The 22,088-nt window shown below is 42.7% G+C and overlaps 1 protein-coding gene across 2 annotated transcripts in view; it reads right to left on the bottom strand.

Moving 5' to 3' along the window:
* FMN1 (formin 1) overlaps window positions 1–22,088 on the bottom strand; it is a 435,744-nt gene that overhangs the window by 309,253 nt on the left and 104,403 nt on the right. The window contains exons 1-2 of one of the 2 annotated variants that reach the window (XM_069595980.1): window positions 6,290–8,060; window positions 4,729–4,846 (exon numbers count right to left, since the gene is read on the bottom strand). In XM_069595980.1, coding sequence (XP_069452081.1) covers window positions 4,729–4,846; window positions 6,290–7,645 — 1,474 coding nt within the window. In that variant the 5' untranslated portion in view covers window positions 7,646–8,060. Of the gene's footprint in view, window positions 1–4,728; window positions 4,847–6,289; window positions 8,061–22,088 lie in introns of those variants that run through there. The other variant, XM_069595979.1, reaches the window with a different exon arrangement.

Genomic DNA, 22,088 nt, shown 5'->3' with positions numbered 1-22,088 from the left:
ACAGAAAACGAGTCAATCTAATCACACTAGGACCACAGCCTTGTCTAACTCAATGAAACTAAGCCATGCCCGTGGGGCCACCCAAGACGGGTGGGTCATGGTGGAGAGGTCTGACAGAATGTGGTCCACTGGAGAAGGGATGGCAAACCACTTCAGTATTCTTGCCTTGAGAACTGCATGAACAGTAGGAAAAGGCAAAATGACAGGACACTGAAAGAGGAACTCCCCAGGTCTGTAGGTGCCCAATATGCTACTGGAGATCAGTGGAGAAATAACTCCAGAAAGAATGAAGGGATTGGAGCCAAAGGAAAAACAATACCCAGCTGTGGATGTGACTGGTGATAGAAGCAAGGTCCAATGCTGTAAAGAGTAATATTGCATAGGAACCTGGAATGTCAGGTCCATGAATCAAGGCAAATTGGAAGTGGTCAAACAAGAGATGGCAAGAGTGAACGTTGACATTCTACGAATCAGAGAACTAAAATGGACTGGAATGGGTGAATTTAACTCAGATGACCATTATATTTACTAACACAGACAGGAATCCCTTAGAAGAAATGGAGTAGCCATCATGGTCAACAGAAGAGTCTGAAATGCAGTACTTGGATGCAAGCTCAAAAACGACAGAATGATCTCTGTTCGTCTCCAAGGCAAACCATTCAATATCGCAGTAATGCAAGTCTATGCCCCAACCAGTAATGCTGAAGAAGGTGAAGTTGAATGGTTCTATGAAGACCTATAAGACCTTTTAGAATTAACACCCAAAAAAGATGTCCTTTTCACTATAGGGGACTGGAATGCAAAAGTAGGAAGTCAAGAAACACCTGGAGTAACAGGCAAATTTGGCCTTGGAATACAGAATGAAGCAGGGCAAAGGCTAATAGAGTTTTGCCAAGAAAATGCACTGGTCATAGCAAACACCCTCTTCCAACAACACAAGAGAAGACCCTACACATGGACATCACCAGATGGTCAACACCAAAATCAGATTGATTATATTCTTTGCAGCCAAAGATAGAGAAGCTCTATACAGTCAACAAAAACAAGACCAGGAGCTGACTGTGGCTCAGATCATGAACTCCTTATTGCCAAATTCAGACTTAAATTGATAAAAGTAGGGAAAACCACTAGACCAATCACCTAAATCAAATCCCTTATGATTATACAGTAGAAGTGAGAAATAGATTTAAGGGTCTAGATCTGATAGATAGAATGCCTGATGAACTATGGACTGAGTTTTGTGACACTGTACAGGAGACAGGGATCAAGACCATCCCCATGGAAAAGAAATGCAAAAAAAAAAAAGGCATTAAAGGTAGACATTGACTTTTTTTTTCTTTTAGGCTCCCCTTGTATTGTTTCACACCTTTTCACTTGGTTGTGATTGGGTTTTACTTAGCCCTGGGCTTCACAAGGTGATCAAGTTTACTCCACCCAGATGTTTCTGGTCTGCAGTGCAGGAAAGCGGCAGGGACTCAATGTGACTTAACCATTTAAGAATGTGATGAGCCCACTGAAAAATTCTTCCAAAAAAAAGCCAGACTATCCCAGAAGCCTGTTTCAAGAGCAAACTCCTGTACTCAGGAGGAGGAGGAAAGACAATTCTGTGAACATGAGGGCTGTAGTCTCCAGTCCAATTCCAAGGAATGCTGGGGGAGGGGAGGGGATTTGGAGGTGGGGAGACAGAATGCTCTTTTCACTCATAATAGCTTTGAGGCATCCCAAGCGCAAAGCAGAACTGCATTGCTAATAATGTATAAAAGGACAGTACAGGGCTTGGGAAAAGGGATTCTTTCTCATTTGAGCAGAGCAATTCAAATACTGTGTGAATGAACACAGGGGACCCTCCCTGGTAGAGGTCAACTCCAGCACCTGTCCCTTGAGTGACAGCTCTGGTGAGCGCGAGTGCCCCTCTCAACTGGCACATCACCTGGGCTCTGAGAGCTCAGAGACTGGCAGTGGAAGGGCCCTTGATGGTGGATGCAGCGTCATCAGAATGGTATCAGAGGCTCCAGAGGGAGCCAAAAGCTTTAGCTGCCAAGGGAGTGAGTTTGTTGCAGTATCAGCAGCTATACATGATGCTGATGGCTTTGGCAGTGGCAGAAGAGCGCATCCTTGACAGTTGGCACCAGCAACAGTGGTCAGCTTCTCTCACATGGCTACGAGGGCTCCAGAAGCCATAGTTTAAAGGGACAGCTTCCCTTAGATCAGCTCTTTCTTTTCATCCTTGAACAAAAGTGATCTGACTGTATCAGATGACTGCCTAAGCCCTCAGAAAGACATCACTGGACGATGAACTCTGAACAGAGGGAAACACAAGCAGTGGCACATCCAAAGTAGCCAAGGGCAGCACAAGGACAGTGAGAGATTCATGATGAAAAAAAACCATCTCTGGGCCAGCCCTGCCGAGGACTGGGCTCCGATTTTGACAGCACAGAACTCTTACGTCTGTGTGCTTAATTGCTTAGTTGTGTCGGACTCTTCGTGACCCCGTGAACTGTAGCCCATCAGGCTCCTCTGTTCATGGGATTCTCCAAGCAAGAGTATTAGAGAGGATAAGCATTCCCTTCTCCAGGGGATCTTCCTAACCCAGGGATGGAACCCAAGTCTCCGGCATTGCAGACAGATTCTTTATCATCCGAGTCAATAGCATACTTGAAATATGAATGCTAGACTCCTGCTATCCCATTTCACTAACAATGAATTATACATGCCAGGAAAAATTAAAAGCACTTCGAACACCCTGAAATATTTTGGATCTAATTTTTCTATCTCTGTGCTCCCTACTTCCCTAAGGGCAGGGAAACCAATGGAAATACCACAAAATGTATTGCTTTAAACTACGTGCTTATAAGATTCCAGATTTCTCAACAACAGAACTTAAAATCACAAGGAAAATGTTAGCTTCCTTAAGATTAGCAATAAATGACAAGGCAACCATATGTTGGTATTGAGTCTTGGAGTAAAAAGAAGTTTCCTGCGGGCATAGGGTATTCTGCTTTAATACTCCGTAAAGTGTTATCAGCAGAATAATTACTGCTACAAGGTTCATAAGAAAATAAGCACCAGACCTGGGAGCACAGAAAGTGAGCGACAGGACTGCCACCCATGGGAACCAGCTGGGGACCGAGATGCCTTCTCCAGACAACAGTCAGTCTTCTCTCTGTAGCAAGCTGTCCTTGTGCACCACAATGCACCCAAGAGGACTGTTACTATTCATTGATCCCCCCCTCCTTTTCCCTCATCTAATCCCAGACCTTAGGTTGCTCTGAGAACACACATTTCATGAACAAAAAAAAGAGAGAGAGAGAGAGCTTGGAAAGCTACTGACTTTGGGTGTAATTACGCAGCAAGGTAATGACAGGACTCCTCTGAGCTTCTAGAAACAGAAGAGGAGAGAAAGCAAAGACTCGGGAATCTCTATAGAGTATAAATGCCCCCAAATATGATTTGACATAGACTGAAAAGTCACGTAGGATGAAAGACTGCCACCCCATTACATACTAGGAATAAGAACTCATAGGATTCTGGTTTTTCACTAACGGGAACTTCAGGACTTTTGACTGTTCACACTGTGCCAGGTTATGAAAAGACAATTTGGTAGGTGGTCAGTATTGTAGTCATAAGCATTCTGATTTTGGAAAGATCAAATGTAGGCAAGAAGAATGAAACAGTAATATACATTTTCACCAAGGCATGATAGCTTTCACTCTGTAAATCAAGCAGGTGAGAAAAAAACGTCATCAAGTAGTTGTCTTGGGGGTAGTCAGAAGTTTGCAACTGTGTACGTGGAGGCTAGAACTGAGATTCGTTCATGCCATCACTTATTGACTGTAACTTGATCATCTTTCAAAAAGCCTGTGGATTACTAAACCATCCAAACTCTGATCCACTTATGTCGACCAATCAACCAATAAGAACTGAAAGAAGTACTACTTTTGTATAACCATACAGACTGGTAATATGTACAGATAACCTAAGACAATCAGCAAAATGTAAGCCTATGTAAGAAATCTTCAAATATCAGGAAGAAGACAAAGAGGTTTCCTCAGAGATACATAAAAACACACATATATACAATTAAGACATAACCTCCTCCCATTCTTTTTTTTTTTTTAATTTCATGTGAACCCTTCACTTAAAAAGTAAAAATGTCTAGATTCCCATTCTACTTAAATACATTCAAGCAAAGCTCTGGGGAAGATTTCCAGGGAATTAGATTGCTTTGAAACTGGCCATGCATTAAATAAAGCTTTGTCTAACAAAAGTGAAAGAGTAACTGATGGTATCTGTACATTCACTCTGCACAAGGTTCCTGTGGCTCAAAAGCATTACTTGAAGACAAAAAACAAATCGTATTCCAGCTCTGGAGACTCACACTCTGCCTCTGCCAGAAGCCCTGACGGCTCACACACTCTCCGAGGGCCAACCACCTGCTTCCTGAAGCATCTGTAATCTACCCTCTCCATTAGTCCCCCCAAGGTTCTCCTCTTTTACACAAGTGCCCCCTTTCATTCATTTCACTGCGCTCACCTTTCATCTCTAAGAGATTCATTCCTGATAAGTGAGCCAGGGTTCAGTGTAACACCGAGACCAACAAGAAAAGCGAAGCATTGCATTTTATAATGAAACAAAAACTCCAATTCTCGGAGTCCACTCAGCTAGAACTGAAAGCCAATGCAGCGAGAGATTCATTCCTGAGTGAGACCTGGCTTCTGTTCACATCACCTGCTTCAGTGTACTTCAGTCCCACTTTTTCTTCGGTGTCCTTTGTCTTCGGTGGTGGCCAGACAGCCTGGAGTCTGCCAGGAATCCTATCATCCTGCTCAGTGGGGCTGTGGTCAGGCTGTGGGAAAAGTGGGCAGAGAAAAGTTTAAGTTCAATAAAATGTGACCACAGCCAACTAAACCCTGAGAATGCACTCACTCCAAAATGAATTCTAATCGCCAGTTGCATATTGCTCTCACTCGCTGCAACTGAAACAACTCACTACAATACAATGCTTTTCCAGAAACGTAAAGTGATCGGCTGGAGTGGAAAAATGAAACAACTTAAGGCCAAGTATTACACAACCTTCAATAAGTGATTTTTAGCATGTAACTCTTTTTTAAAAAACCATAAATACACTCTGAGTTGAAGATACAAATGTACTATAATTTGGTACACTTATAGGTATGTTTACAAATATAGCCCAAATAACTCCAGGGTTAAAAATATAAACCAGCTTTGCACTTTCCATGAACATTAGTTCTAGGTCAAGATAACATTTCTCTAAGACATTCACATTGATCAATTCTTTTTCTTTCCTACAAAAAAAAAAAAAGAAGAATGAGATGGCTTTCACATTCAAGCTATTTTTACAGAGGTTGATTTTACAACCAGAAGAATGCTATATTGTGTTTAGTTTTTAACTGCAACCCAAGCTAATTTTTCTAAAGACCTTAAATTTAGCATTTTAACTGATCAAATGTATGAAGGAATGATAATTATTTTTAAGGTGAAACTAAGCAAAAAATTCTACTCACTGCCATTATGAACTTTTAAGATCCACTGAACAAGTGCTTGCTCATCCTTACAAATTTCCTGAATACTTTAAACAATTGTAACAATTTTCACTAATTAGATGGTTACCATGTGCTAACTTCATTTATTCTTCACAACTACCATATAAAATAAAGGTTATTTCTATCATTTTGCTGATGAAGAGACTGAGGCTCAGAGAAGATCAAGGTCACCCAACCAGTAATTGGTGGAGTTAGAATTATAATCCAGGTCTCATTCTAAACCCAGGTCTCATTCTAAACCCAGTTCTCAATCAGGATGCCTTGTAACCAACACAGAACATTTTAATCACATCACAAACATGTATTTGGCCAAGTGACCAATTTTCAAAAGAAAAATATAGTCTTCACAGAGGTATAATTAAGTGGGAAGGAAGTCTGGGCTACATTTCCATATTGCATTGATTCTGATGCTGCCTGGTTTTTAGAAGCACATTTACTATTAATGCTTAAACTCAGAGTGACAGTTTCCCTTTCTGATCTGCACATCTTTACTTAAACGCTTTTCTTACAACAACCCAGAGAAATATAAGAAAGAAAGAAAATGCTCCAACCCCAAAATGCTGTCCAACTCCAAACTCCTTATAAGGACCACTTGATTATATTATCTTTCACCTAGAGGAAGGTCACTAAGAGTAGGTAATAAGATCCTCTTTGACAGGAAACCTGAAAAGAAACTTGGCTGCATCACACTTTATGACAAATCACAGAACCCAACTGCTACGTACGCTTTTGGAATCTGAGGGGCCATCCGCAGGCCTTGACCTTGATCGCTCAAACACAGCTCTTAGGGACTCTTTCTCATGCCTCATCTTGCGCTTGAGAGCTTCCAGCTCAGAGGTGTCAGCCGTGGTCCCCTTTTTTGGGGGACGGATGAATAAGGCTTTAAAGGCCTCCAAGGCAGTCTCTGGCGGCTTTGGCTTGACCTCTCCTCCCTGGGTTTGGGCTTCTCCGGGGTCGCTCTGGCTCTCCTGAGGTGCACCACAGCCCATCTCCTCCTCCTTGGGCTGTTCAGGGTCTTCTGCCTTTGGTTCGGCTTTGGGGACATCAATGTTGAGCAGCTGAGAGAGCTGCTCCAGGAGAGTGGGAGTGGCCTTTGGATAGCTTGATTTCTCTCCCGTCTTCACTGCTGGAGGCCCTGCCTGTGCTAGGGACCGCTGGACTGGTTGGGTCAACTTGAGCAAAGCCAGGTCCCCATCCTTTGGTTTAATTTCAGTGATGCTCTCCCCACCCTCGGTTGTGGCTCCCTTCTTCAGCACACGAAGCCCACTGAAAAAAGCTGGAAGCTGGAAGGACTTCTCTCCAGGGACTTCCTTTTTAGAAGAGGTGTTCTCAGTGACACCAACACTTGAGTCCTGGTCTGCTACCACAGGGGGAGCTATGGGGCCTTTTTCTCCCGCTTCTAGCTGGCAAGGGCTGTGCTCTGTCTGAAGGCCACCTTCGTCAGGTTCCAACTTGCGGCTTATCTCCTGCAGAGTTCTTTGAGGACTTTCTCCACTGAGCTCTGCATCACTCCTGTCGCCAGGGGCGGTATTTTCCCTTCCATCTCCTGGCTTTTCTTGGGGCTCCTCAGATGGCTCAGATAAAACACCACCAGGGGATCCGGGGCTATTGCTCTTGCTTCCCTCTTCTGGTTCCTGGCCTCCATCATCAGAGTCAGAATCACTGGTGGTGTTCACCAGGGTCCCTCGAACCAAAATGACATCGTCTTGGCTCACATTCAAAGCAGCAAGTGGAAGCAGCTCTTGTCCAGGGAGAGAAATCCCGACCTCTGCTTCTCCCCTAGGACTTCCCTCCGTCTGCGTCTCCACTTTTGTCTTCCCATCGTTTCCATGGTCAAGTGGAACCTGAGCCTCTGCCTCCTGCAGATCCGATCCTCTACTGGGCTCCACCACTAAATTATGGAAGGCTTTCAGCACCGCGTCTTCCTCTTCGGGTTTCACAGATTCCAATTTACTCCTGAACCCAAAGAGGGATTTCATAGAGAACCTGGTAAGGATCGACAGCGCCGGGTCAAGTCCAGCTTCAGGCTGTACTGGTTTCGAGCCATCGCTGCCATTCAGAGCGTTTCCAACTTCCTCCATGTCCCAGCAGTGCCTGGGTGGCAGTTCTCACTTCTGCTACCTTCCCCTGCTCTCTCAGTTTCTGCACTCCATCGGCTCCTAACTTCCAGAACGGAGAGCAACAGGACCGGCCGGTGGACTCAGCCGCAGCGCAAGCACACTTGGCCCGGCCCTGGTCCCTCCCGAGCCCTCCTTCCGGTTTGCGCGGGGATGGGGTGCCCCGGGCAACTGTAAAAAGTCCACGGGGCTTTATGCCCAGACGCAGCTGAAGCTGCGCACCTTACTACACACGGACTGGGAGGCTGCTCCTCTGGGACTTCCGTATTTATTCCCGGGGACAAAAGGCTTTTTGTCGTAGGGAAAACCAGCCTGCCCCCACTCATCCCAGCCCAGGATTTGCCACGAGCTCCGCCCTAGTGCCAGCGGTTCTCCTGGTGGCTTTCAACTTCCTCATTGGTGAGCAAGGGAGGCTCCAGAGAGTGCTGAGCGGGCAAGCTGTTCCTGACAGCCTTCAACCACCCCCCACCCCAGAGCAGCCCAGGAAGTTCAAAAGTGAATCAGCAGAAAATGACTGAAATACTTCTTGCGGGCTCTCTTTTAGCATCTAAATCACGGTCAGAAGCCTGTGCCATCCAAGCAAACAAAACAAAACAAAACAAAAAGTAGCACTGCACACAGACCGACAGCCACTTACAAAGCCCGAAGCAAAGAAATATTTAAAAGTAAAGAAAGAAACAGATCATCTCAAAGCGCCAAGGACTCGCAAAAGCTGTTAATTTACTACCCCTGAAGCTTTTTCTTTCTTTCTTTCTTTTTTTTAAGTGCTTTCTTCCGCTTCCCTGCAGGTTTCATCTGGAATGCAGATTTTAGCTTCCAGGGAAGGAAAACCAACAGGACTGGTTTCAGATTACTGCTGTTTTAGCTCTGCCCTGCTGTCATAGTGTTCTACAAACAGGTACTTAGGCCAGCACGCCCACCACGCCCACTGTCCACCAGCCTCTGGGTGGTAGAGTAAACAGCCCCAGTCAGGAGGGAATGATAACCCTCCACTCTCTTGGGCTAACCCTGGGCTTCTGTTCAGCAGCTCTGACTTCCTAGCTTTTTTAAGAATCCTGCTGGCGAAAGGGCACCCCTCTGTGCCTCAGCCATCCAACCAACAAATTGAAACTTAGCATGGTACAAAGTAACACACAACCTGCCTTGTTAGGCAAAGCGATTCATTAAAAAGATCCCCAAGGAGCCACATTCCCCTAAAGGGAAAAACAGCTGAAAGGTCTCTATCAAGGCTCTGTCACAGACCTATTTGCCTAAAACAAAAACAGGAAAGACAAAACCACCACCAAACACCACCTCAGCGTAGTTTCCAATGCTGTACAAGCTGGGAACCTGGCAGTGAAGGACATGGAAAAATTGCAGCTCTGTTTCCTAGCAGCATACCTGCCTCTTGGGGCAGCTTTCTGTTGTACCTGAAGGTCTCAGTGTTTACCAGATCCTATTGAGTCAGCAGGCATTTAGTAAGCACCTGGAATGGATAAGGCACTATGTGGATCAAGAGAGCCAAACTGGCTTAATAGTCATCATGGTTTAATAGTAATCACCGGCTCTCTGAACAAAGCTGCGAGAAGATCAAATGCAAACAAATTTATTCTGTAAAACAGAAGCTGTAGCCATAAGCAAAACAGCTGTCTTTCTTTATCTGCAGCAGGGAATGGCTATGGCTTCCACACTGCCAACTTGAATTGTGTTCTCCACTGGGAAATTCAGATCACAATAATAAATTTCTAGTGCAATGTGTTCAAAAGAAACCTTCATACAAAAAGCGTACATGTGATTATAGCCCATCAACTCTTATAGGAAAATTAAAACAGTGCTTCCTCATCCCTGATTTGACCTTGTATCTAAGTGGATACTTTTCTGGTTGCTCCTGATCCCAGCATATTTTGAGATTATTAAATAGGGCATGGTTAATCAAAAGGCCACCACAACACTCAGGAAAATTCATTCGTGCCGTTTAAGCCTCATAACAAGCTTCCTATCTAAAGGAAATGCCTGTTGATAAAATCATACTTCTGCTTCTTCAGGACAGAAAAAGGAATCATTATATCAGATCATAAGATCAGTCTTCTGAAGAACCATGTAGACCAGTCAACATACGGGTGAGGGGAAGAGACATGGCATATATTTGTTGTTCTTTAACCGAGAAAGCTCCATTTTCTCAGACATAATTATTGATTTCCAAAATAAGTTGCTAAGCATTTTCAGCAGATATGGGCAAAATGGGACGCAAACTAGAAGGCTCTTCTACACTACAGCATGGAGTGGAAATACAAAGTTCTAGCACCTTCTCAATACCCATGGACATGAATACAATGTCGTGGGAATCTTGGGTCCCAGGGAGACAATTTGATTCCAGTCCCTTGGCTTAGGGTGGAGAAGGTATTCTTAGGTTCATTTTAAAAATGAAGCAACCATGGCCAAGAGAATGCAACCAAGCAAAGGCGCACAGCTAATAAGTGGATGATACTAATAATACGTAACATTTATTAGGTGTTTACAAGCACTGTTCTAGTTGCTCCATTAACTGATTAGTACATCTAACTATGGGCTTCCCTGATGGCTTAGTGGTAAAGAATCCACCTGTGAAGCAGGAGACACAGGTCTGATCCCTCTGTGGGGAAGATCCCCCAGAGAAGGAAATGGCAATCCACTTCGGTATTCTTGCAGGGGAAATACTATGTAGAGAGGAATGTGGCAGGTTACAGTGCATGGGGTCACAAAGGAACTGAACAACTTAGCAACAAAATATCAACAACATCTACTATGAGGTTGGTATTACTTTCTTTTTCATGTTTGGAAACAGGCATGGAAAGATGATGTAACTTGCTCATATTCACAAGAAGAACTGGAACCTGAATCAAGGCAATCAGGCCACAGAATCCACAGTCACTCTTCTAAATTCTGAGCCCTGCTTCCTGCCATAATAGGACTCCACATCCACCTGCATCTTAAAATGTGCAGGCATGTCAACCCGGTTAGGTGGTGGGGTCTCACTAGGGCACGTGTTGTACCTTGCCCTCTGAAATGATACCGAAGACTGACTTCATGAGAAGAAAAAAATATGAGCGGGACCATTCTTTTCCCTTGTAAATTTAGAGGGGAAATCTAGACAGGCTACTTAGAAAAATCAAGCAAAAATTCCCTAGCTGGCTTGTCTACTGGTCACAGACAAGACACACAATCCTCACGACTCAGATTTATCAAGAGGCTTTCCAGTTTACCTGTGCAATTCTCCTTCATTCAGGAAACTGAGCTATCACAAAGATTCGTTCATCCAACAATCATGGTCGAGCACTAACTCTGTACGAGGCTTCCGGGACATAAAGATGAAGAAATTCCAGCCCTCCACCTTGATGAAACATGAAGTTTAATAGGGGAAATCAGCCAAGAAAGAGGTGGTTCTTGTTCAGAGACTGTAACGTAGTACTTTATACTCCAGACTCAGTTTAATTAGCAATAGGTGGACCTAAGACAATTTTGAATGAAATCAAGTTATGACCATAAAAATATGAAGATAAGTAAGAAAGAGCAGCATGGTAATTTAAAGAGACTTTTTGAATATTGACTCTTTCAGGACACTCATTCTCATGACCATGAGAAATGTTACAACATCTGGTCATTTAGGGAATGGAAAAATGTTTCAGACCATAGTAATTTTCAAATAAGCAGCCTACAAATCTGATCTCAGTTGGGTGGTCTTGAAAAATTCATCCATTTAATGCTCTAACATTCTCAGAGGGAAAAAGAATCACCTCTTTTGGACATTATTTTTGTCTTATTCTATGATACATGCTTTTAAAGTACCTACTATGCAAAAACAGCCAAGTAACAGCCAAGACTTTCTCCTTTACAACCTCACCTGATTCTCTTTTGTTCTAACCTCGATACCTAAGTCCTCTAATAGCTACCTGTGCAAAAGGCCAGATTAAAAATTACCTACTTTGGACAACTAGTTGAAATAGGCATGAGCAATATCAGGTAGGATAACTCACATGTTGCTCTTTGAAACTATTTGTTACAAGCAATCGGTACCCAGCTTGTGAAAACTGAATATAGAATTTATGTGGAGAATTTACTACTAATGAATTCTCCATGTTCCTCCCATCTCACCATCTCCTCAGATTGAGGCTGGAGCTAACTGAACCTCATGGCAATGAGAACATCATTCCAATAAACAACACCTGGTGAGATAAGCCTAAAAAAAGGTAATAAAAAAGAAGGGATGTCATCTCCTGGAAGTAGTAGAACCTAGCTTCTTGAGTCTCATAACAACTAAAAGAATGAGCATTAAAATTTTTTCAAAATCAATTTGCAGAAATGGCACACTGTCTAAAGCAAAAACTTGTAAAGCCCCTTGTTCCCCACCTCACACTCTTTGCAGCACTCTCCCATGTCACTCAGCTTAGAGAATTCCTTCCCACACATATTCTCATAAAACCCTCTCCGAGCGCTCTCCCAGAAAGGCAAGGGAAAAATGAGATTAATTTCATGGTATTAGGCTAAATTTCTCATGTTTCTACTTATCCAATATGCTCCAAATTCTGGGCCTGATTTTTCACGACTGCTTCCAGCTTCTAGGGATTCAACTAGTTCATGGAATGACTGCTGAAGAAAAGTAGAAGTTAAAATTAGTAAGAGTACGTAAGATTGTAGAAACTATTTCTGTGGAAGAAAAGTGTTTAGAGCAATGACTGGGAAAAGTAAGTAAGTAAACTGTGAAGAAAGATACATGAGGTAACGGGTGGAGATGGGGTTTTGGAGGTTCAAGAAGCATGTTTTAAAAAAGTGACACTTAACTAAGTGAGCTCTGAGGAAATAAGGGCATACAAGGTGTCAGATGAAAGACGTATAAGATAATGGAAGAAGATGGGTAGAATCAAATTGTTGGGAGGCTTAAGAGGACTTCAGAAGGACTAGAAATCAATCAGCTCAACATTCATGTTTTAAAGATGGAGACATTTGGAATCAAGAGAAGCTAGCTAACTGTACCAGTTCACGAAGCTCAAGTACAACCACAGAATACAGCATCTTCTTTAAGTTCATTTTCTACATCTTGAAAATGGAGTTATAAGGCCAAACCAAGGGCAGAACTGGAGGCCTCCCTTAGGCTTCTTCTCCATTTCAGGCAGCGCTCTGTCAGGCTTCACTACGCGAAATCCCCCTGCTATCTACTGCAGGGCTTCAAACAGCCCCTCTAGCTCAGCCTCAGAAGAGCTAGCAGCTGTTTTCATTGATTGAAAACAAAACAGGCTGCATCTGCTGACAGCAACAACCGGACTCAGGGATTAAGGCCTTTTTCTGTTGAGCCATCTTGGTGCTAAATGTTTCTAAGACTGGTTCCACGGAGCTGTATTCAAAGTTTCTGTGAATGTTGGTAACAAACATTCCCTTCTCTTCTGAAAAGGAAGAGGAGAGGCCAAGGCATACTCGTGAAGCGGTAGAAGAATTAAGAACCTGGCCCTGGGTCCTGGGCTCACATCCTACCCTACTGCCACAAGAAACTTTACCTTAGGAAGTTATATAAGCAACCTGTGTCTCAGCTTCCTCTCCTAAAAGCTTGGAATAAGAAAGGCTCCTTCTGTGTGGGTTATTAGAAGGATTAAATAAATGAATATGTGTTTCGCATTCCATCAGTGTCTGACACAAAATAAGTCCCATATGGATGTGACATGTTTTCAGAACAAAGGAACAGCTTTCTTAAGGGCATCAACTGATATCTAACAATGTTTTTTAACTTAGTCAATATGAAGCAAGTATTTACCCATGAAATGAAGGCCCAAGCAGGAAACTGCCCCGCCCAGCTTGCTCTTACCTATGCTCCCGGACAGAGGGGCCATTTGGTCTGAAAAAGATTATTTCCTATAGACTGTTGTTATTGTTGTTCAGTTGCTAAGGCATGTCCGACTCTCTGTGACTCCATGGGGCGTAGCCCGCCAGGCTCCGCTATCCATGGGGATCCTCCAGGCAAGAATACTGGGGAGGGTTGCCATGCCCACCTCCAGGAGAGCTTCCCATCGTGGGATCTTCTCCTGCTTTGGCAGAAGGGTTCTTTACCACCGAGCCACCAGGGAAGCCCTCCTTGTAGTTCAGTCAGTACAGTTCAGTCACTCAGTCATGTCCGACTCTTTGCAACCCCATGAATCGCAGCACGCCAGGCCTCCCTGTCCATCACCAGCTCCTGGAGTTCACTCAGACTCATGTCCATCGAGTCAATGTTGCCATCCAGCCATCTCATCCTCTGTCGTCCCCTTCTCCTCCTGCCCCCAATCCCTCCCAGCATCAGAGTCTTTTCCAATGAGTCAACTCTTCGCATGAGGTGGGCAAAGTACTGGAGCTTCAGCTTTAGCATCATTCCTTCCAAAGAAATCCCAAAGCTGATCTCCTTCAGAATGGACTGGTTGGATCTCCTTGCAGTCCAAGGGACTCTCAAGAGTCTTCTCCAACACCACAGTTCAAAGGCATCAGTTCTTCCGTGCTCAGCCTTCTTCACAGTCCAACTCCCACATCCATACATGACCACAGGAAAAACCATAACCTTGACTAGACAGACCTTTGTTAGCAAAGTAATGTCTCTGCTTTTCAATATGCTATCTAGGTTGGTCATAACTTTTCTTCCAAGGAGTAAGCATCTTTTAATTTCATGGCTGAGTCACCATCTGCAGTGATTTTGGAGCCCCCAAAAATAAAGTCTGACACTGCTTTCACTGTTTCCCCATCTACTTCCCATGAAGTGATGGGACCGGATGCCATGATCTTCATTTTCTGAATGTTGAGCTTTAAGCCAACTTTTTCACTCTCCTCTTTCACTTTCATCAAGAGGCTTTTGAGTTCCTCTTCAATTTCTGCTATAAGGGTGGTATCATCTGCATATCTGAGGTTATTGATATTTCTCCCTGCAATCTTGATTCCAGCTTGTGCTTCTTCCAGCCCAGTGTTTCTCATGATGTACTCTGCATAGAAGTTAAATAAGCAGGGCGACAATATACAGCCCTGACGTACTCCTTTTCCTATTTGGAACCAGTCTGTTGTTCCATGTCCAGTTCTAACTGTTGCTTCTTAACCTGAATATAGATTTCTCAAGAGGCAGGTCAGGTGGTCTGGTATTTCCCATCTCTTTCAGAATGTTCCACAGTTTCTTGTGACCCACACAGTCAAAGGCTTTGGCATAGTCAATAAAGCAGAAATAGGTGTTTTTCTGGAACTCTCTTGCTTTTTCCATGATCCAGCAGATGTTGGCAGTTTGATCTCTGGTTCCTCTGCCTTTTCTAAAACCAGCCTGAACATCTGGAAGTTCACAGTTCACGTATTGCTGAAGCCTGGCTTTGAGAATTTTGAGCATTACTTTACTAGCATGTGAGATGAGTGCAATTGTGTGGTAGTTTGAGCACTCTTTGGCATTGCCTTTCTTTGGGATTGGAATGAAAACTGACCTTTTCTAGTCCTGTGGCCACTGCTGAGTTTTCCAAATTTGCTGGCATATTGAGTGCAGCACTTTCACAGCATCATCTTTCAGGATTTGAAATAGCTCCACTGGAATTCCATCACCTCCACTAGCTTTGTTTGTAGTGATGCTTTCTAAGGCCCACTTGACTTCACATTCCAGGATGTCTGGCTCTAGGTGAGTGATCACACCATCGTGATTATCTTGGTCGTGAAGTATTTTTTGTACAGTTCTGTGTATTTTTGCCACCTCTTCTTAATATCTTCTGCTTCTGTTAGGTCCATACCATTTCTGTCCTTTATCGAGCCCATCTTTGCATGAAATGTTCCTTTGGTAGCTCTAATTTTCTTGAAGAGATCTCTAGTCTTTCCTTATAAATAGGCCTACTAAATACCACACTTCCCCATACCATATCTGTGCCATGAGTGAGTTGAGCTCCAGAGAAAATTCTTTCAAGGGGTCCCTCTGGGTGTTTCAGGGCCAGTGCTCTCTGGATTGTTTTTTTTTTTCCCACGTGAAGAGAACAATTAGTTTGAAATGTTCCCAGGTGGCTACTCTAGATGGTGACAAAGTTCACCTGTTTTTATTATAATACTTTTCCTCTGTTCCACTGTGATTTTTAAATCAGCTCAATAATTTCAGGGTGAAAAAAATCTATGAATTTGGATTTTTTCCAGAAGATCCTTTGCTTAAGAGTCTGTTGACACATGCTGATGCTGTGTGTTCCCTTAGCACTGAGACTTCCCTCCCTTTAGGGAAGGGTGTTCCCAGACAATGACTGGCCAGGGAGACTGCCCAAGGTGTCAACAGCAGGGCAAGGACCATTTTGTTGTTGTTGTTTTTAGGCCAACGCATTATACTTCAGAGGTGTACCGACTTCATCGAAAATGTCCTTACTCTTACAAAAATCAAGTTTGAAATAGTTATTGCATTACTGCTTAGGGTCTTGCGTGTGTATGTGTGTGTGCATGCTCTTTGTGGTCTTGTGGACTGTAGCCTGCCAGGCTTCTCTGTCCAGGCAAGAACACTGGAGTGGGTTGCCAAGCCCTCTTCCAGGGGATCTTCCCAACATAGGAATTGAACCCGCGTCTCTGGCATTGTAGGTGGATTCTCTACCCACTGAGCCACCTGGGAAGCCTGCTTAGGGTCTTACTGTCAGATATTTCTAAGATTGATTCCAATAAGCAGTATCAAAGACTCTTTAGAAATGGATTCAATGTCCATGACAAAATAAAAAACTGTAAGGAAAAGGAAAGGCTGTGACTTACTTCTGAAGCTGGAGAGGAAGGGAAAAAGAACTTTAAGGTACAAAATTTTCAGGGACAGGTTTTTGAAGAGTTTTGTATTTTCCCCAAATGACTAATAGTTTTGTCCCACAGAAATAACCACTACAGATGGCATGGGGTCCGTGGAGAAAGCACTTCACTGTGCCTAAGGTTGTTCATGATACAAGTTGTAGATACAGATCTGGACTCTAACAAACCATATGCATCTCTTGATGCTTTTATCCTCCTTCATTCTGGGTATGAAGCTAGTCAGCCATTGGCTTCACTATAACAAGGTATCTTTTTGTCCTTCCTTAGTTTTTAAGAAGTAAAAGTTATCTTGAGAATACTTGTTCCAACACCAAAGATCTAGTTATCAATTTAAAATGTTTTTAAATTTTAAAGGAGAAAAAAGAAAAAATAGGGAAGATGAGGATTTGCCCAATACAAAACAAAGGTGGATAACAAAGACATGCACTAGGGACACGCGTTATTTTAGGGTGTCACTGTCCCAAGTAGGCACCATGTTGGGTTCCTTATGCAAGCTTTCTAGTATCTTAATCCTCCCAGTAACTCTAGGAGAAAGGCGTCAGTGCTTTATTTTATTAGTGCTGTTCATGGCAAGTTTCTGTAATGATGGAAAAGCCCTATATCTGTGTCATGCAATGCAGCAGATATTAGCCATAGGTGGTCTTTGAGCACTTAAAATGTTCCTAATGTAACTGAGGAACTACATTTTAAATTTTATTTCATCTTAATTGATAGCCATAGGTGGCTAGTGACTACTGTTTGGTCACTGCTTTTGATGTTAACACCGGTGTTCAGAAAAAATTAGGACACTTCTAAGATTACACAACCAGTGAGTAGCAGAGTCAGGATCTGCACTGGATCAGCCTGATTCTAAACGTACCTTCTCTTCATTACAATAAGTCAAAGAACAATAGAATTTCGTAGTAGTTCTCTTTCACACTGAAACATCAGAATGGGGGCAAATATTATAGATGATCACCTGGTTACCAGACCCATTGGCCACTGCAGTTAGAAAGAGTTGGCAGAGAGCAGAAAGAACACGGAATCATTACTGATTCCTTGAAGTTAATACTCACATCATTTAGTCATTTTTAAAGAAAAATATGGAAACCGATGTAAAGGCATTAAAATTACAAAGGAGAAAGTAAGCTAAGCATTGTCATGAAAGTGAAGGTGCTAGTTGCTCAGTCCTGTCCAGCTCTTTGCAACCTCATGGACTATATAGCCCACCAGACTCCTCTGTCCATGAATTTCCCCAGGTAAGAATACTGGATTGGATAGCCATTTTCTTCTCCAGGGTATCTTCACAACTGTGATCCTATTCTTAAACACAGTTAAGAGAGGACAAAGAAAGAAAGAGGGGAGCATAGCCATGGCTTTTAAGTGAAACACATTTGGGTTCAACACAGGAGATTACTAGTTACACACAAACTGTGAGACTTAAGCAAGTTCTTTAGCTCTGTGAATCAGTATTTACATATATAAAATGGGAAAATTATATAACTCATAGGATTGTTCTAAGAATTAAATGTGTTACTATCCCTAAACCAGTGCTCGTTCAGTTCACCACAGCCGCTCAATAAATAGTGACCATTATTACTGTGGGACATGTATAGCTGCAGAGATCAATAAAGTGGAAAAAAGAATCATATTTTGATAATTTTGAAATATAGTCGCTGTTGCCTCCATTTTGTACACTATTTTAATTTGGGACTTAAACCAAACAAGTACGTACAGTGCTACTGTCATTTTCAACACTCTAAGAATTATCATGAAATATTCTGGAGAAATGTTACAACAGTTCCTAGAATCACGGTCACTTACTTCCTGTAGCTCGAAAGGGACATTTATAATGCTCATACTCAGGGCAGTTATAGTGCTGCAGTTCTTAATGAAATTCAGAAGCAATAATAATCATATATTAAGATGGCTTAATTAAAACATGTAAAAATCAAAAGGCAAGAGAAAAATAATCAGGTCATAAAAACTGGAGCCTTATGTTAGCATAGGAGTACTCTCAGACATTCTCTAGGCAAAGGCTTCTGTGTTTCAAATTCTAAATGGGTCATTGAGTGAGTGAGTGAAGTTGCTCAGTCGTGTCCGACTCTTTGCGACCCCATGGACTGTAGCCTACCAAGCTCCTTCCTCCATGGGATTCTCCAGGCAAGAGTAATGGAGTGGGTTGACATTTCCTTCTCCAGGGGATCTTCCCAACCCAGGGATCGAACCCAGGTCTCCTGCATTCCAGGCAGACGCTTTAACCTCTGAAACACCAGGGAACTCTAAATGGGTCATATTGGATGTATATTTTTTAACCACAAATTCCCATTTCTATCTGAGAAAGGACAGAAAATACTTTTCCAAAATTCACACACGGAACATAAATGATACATGTAGAGAGACCAGCTTTAAAGAAATAATGTGAAGTTCATCATCTAAGCAATGCACACAAAACTGCAGTTTTGGGGGCACAAAAGGGAGGCGTAAAAAAATGGAACCCATTCTAAGGGAACAAAAAAGCAATCATTTGAATTTTAGAGAAGCTAAATGAATTATCTCAATGCAACATTCCAATCATTTAAATAAAATTCATCTACACATTTCTCACAGATTTTATAAAACTCAGTTCTAACCTGTGGTCTCTCAGGGTCTGAGAGTATAAGTGTGTCTATGTAGACACTTCAAGACTCCAGTTTTACACGAACAGCTATTCTGTTTAATGTCAGAACAGCCAGAGAAAATGAGTACAAGTGTTATCAAGATAAAAAAGAAGTGAATTTCACAATTCCATTAACCACGAAGGTGTCCAATGGTTAAGTCAAACTTACTCTTTTTGTTTTATAAAGAAATCTGGGATGTTACTAGATTTGTTGTGATCTTCCCATTTATAGAGAAGACAAGTACATGTCAAGGCAAGCGTGAGAAATGGCCTGAGAACTGAGCTTTCTGACTTGCATAAACTAGGGTTTCTCTTTAAATGTATACCAACCTTCCACACCAGTTGCAAAACTGAAGCTAATTTGAAAGAGATAACTGATTAAATTTCATGGGCTTTAGGGATAAAACCAGATAACTTTTTCAACTGCTTTGTCATGACTTAAAGTGCTGAGGAGTTTACAAGAAGCAAGCGTAATTTTCCAGTTCCATCAATAATTCATCCCTTCCAACTGTCCTTTTTTGATCCATTTTGTCCATTTTGTCCATTTCTTGATCATTTATCATACAGCCCACAGAGACACAATCTCTGTCTCTCTTTCACACACTCACACATAGGTGCTCACACATGTGAATAAACACACTCCTCCAGAAAACAAACTAGATGGCTAATTCTGAATTCACTTCACTTGCAAATATAAGCCCCACTGTCATGAACATGCTACTGGTTTGGGGAAGTCCACCTGTGGCCTTTAGCTTTAAGTAGTAGGCTCTCATTGGCTTCTATGAAAGACGAGACCAAGACATGGTCCTTTCTGTGTGCTGCGTGCGTGCATGCTCCGTCGCTTCAGCTGTGTCTGACTCTTGCAACCCTACGGACTATATAGCCCACCAGACTCCTCTGTCTGAGGGGTTCTCCGGGCAAGAATACTGGAGTGAGTTGTCACGCCCTCCTCCAGGGGATCTTCCCGACCTGGGGATCGAACCCATTTCTCCTGCATCACCTGCAGTGCAGGCAGAGTCTTTACTGCTTGAGCCAGCAGGGAAGCCCATGCACTGCAAAGACAGCATATCAGAGGCCCTCTGCATCCATTCTTTGTGGTTGAAGCTGACTGATGGCTGTGGAGTTTGTCTTTTAGGAGTGAAGGAATGTGGAGGGACTGAAATCTGCTCATGTTCCCACCAGTGTTCTCCCATTAACTGTAAAGACCAAAGGTCTAAGGCATCCAGTGTTCCAAGTGAGGATACGCTACAGCATCTTCACTGGACTGAGTTCCGTGGGGTGATTTTGGTTGTGGTTTTAATTCTCAAGCCTTCTCACTGATTATGGGGGCTAACTCATATCTATACAATGAATTTGGTTCTTTAATTAGAAACAAAACAGACACAAACAAAGCATCCAACTAATAGAGAGGTAGAGAGGCTTAACATTTAAGCACCTGGGTCCATACTCGGACAGACTTGGGTTCAAATCCTTGCACCATACTTTACTCTCTCCTAACTTGTACAATAGGTACAAAGGGTGGTGACTGGCGTTGAGCCAGTGATCAATACATGGCAGTTTTGTCACTGGTGTAGACACTTAAGGTTGGGTGTGGAGTTGGTAATTATATCCTTCTGTTCACCAGATGTAACTACTTGGAACTCGATGTTGTGTCCTCCCCAGACAATGAACCCAGTTCAGCAAGGAGAACTCCAGGCCCCACAGGTGGGGTGACTGAGATGGTCCTTGGAAACCAGTGAAGAAACCAAGAAGAGTGCAAGGTCTGTGTTTTAAAAACTGCATGTGAAACCCTACATTCAGAATTCACGCCACCAACACAGAATCTCGAGGACCGGTTACCTTTTCTGCTTTTCGTACCTTGTGGCCCATCTCAGGCCACACCTCTATCAGCATCTTTTTTCCACCCTGCCCATATCCTTGTTTACACAGTATCCTTCATGGGGAAAAGTCATCTCAAATGGAATCTTTAAGAAACTGCACCTGTAATAAGAAGTTAGACTCCATTTGCTCTCTAGTCTGTTCAGATTCAGTTGCCTTGACATGTCTGGCTTAAAGTGCACTAGAAAATGAGAAGCATAGCTAATGATAGAGTCCTATAGTGGAATTTAAGAAACTGCCCTTTAAGGCGAACTGTGTAATGTTCATGCTCTCAATGAGCACTCTTGGGTGACTGAGGATTTATCATGCACAGACACTACTTTAAGGCAATTCACACATTTGGTTTATTTGGATGGTGCTCCCAAATGGATACCTAGGGTTGCCAGATTTAGTAAATAAAATACAGGACAACCAGTTAAATTTTAATTTCAGACAAAAGCAATAAATAATTTTTCACTATGAGTATATCCTACATAATACTTAAGTCTTAGCAACCTCATGACCTAAAAGTGGAACTGACTGAGCAACGGGTTCTTTTGAGAACTTTCTAGATCACCCAGAATGGTCTACATGGTTTGCTACAGCAAGATGATCACCCAAACAGAACCTCTCTACATAACAGTCTGGCTGACATGCAGCCAAGTGGTACCATGTTGGCAGCAATGGTCACTTAAACGCTGAAATATATACTGGTTGGTAAAAGATGCTGCTCAGAACCTCCCTGGTACTTAGCCTCTACCAGCTCCACCTCCTGCCATTCTCCCAAGGAACCCTTGCACCTTCTCACAGTTCAGTAACTAAATGATGAATGTGACAGGCAACAACATGGACGGACCCTGAGAACACTGTGCTAAGTGGAATAAGACAGAGAAAGATGAGTACTGTATGCTCTCATTTATAGGTGGAATCTAAAAATAACCAGATTCATAGAAACAGAAAACAGATCAGTGGTTGCCAGATGAAGATAGAGGGAACTGGGTGAGGTGATCAAAAGGTACAAACTCCCAGTGTAAGATTTTTAAGTCCTGGGCATGTAAGTACAGGATGGTAGCTATAGCTAACAATGCTATATTGTACATTTGAAAGTTGCTTACAGAGTAGATTTTGAAAGTTCTCATTGCAAGAAAAATAAGT

Source organism: Ovis canadensis, chromosome 7 (genome assembly GCF_042477335.2).
Source record: "Ovis canadensis isolate MfBH-ARS-UI-01 breed Bighorn chromosome 7, ARS-UI_OviCan_v2, whole genome shotgun sequence".
Taxonomy (NCBI): domain Eukaryota; kingdom Metazoa; phylum Chordata; class Mammalia; order Artiodactyla; family Bovidae; genus Ovis; species Ovis canadensis.
The sequence above is the reverse complement of the archived record's forward strand: the minus strand, read 5'-3'. Positions and strand labels throughout refer to the sequence as shown.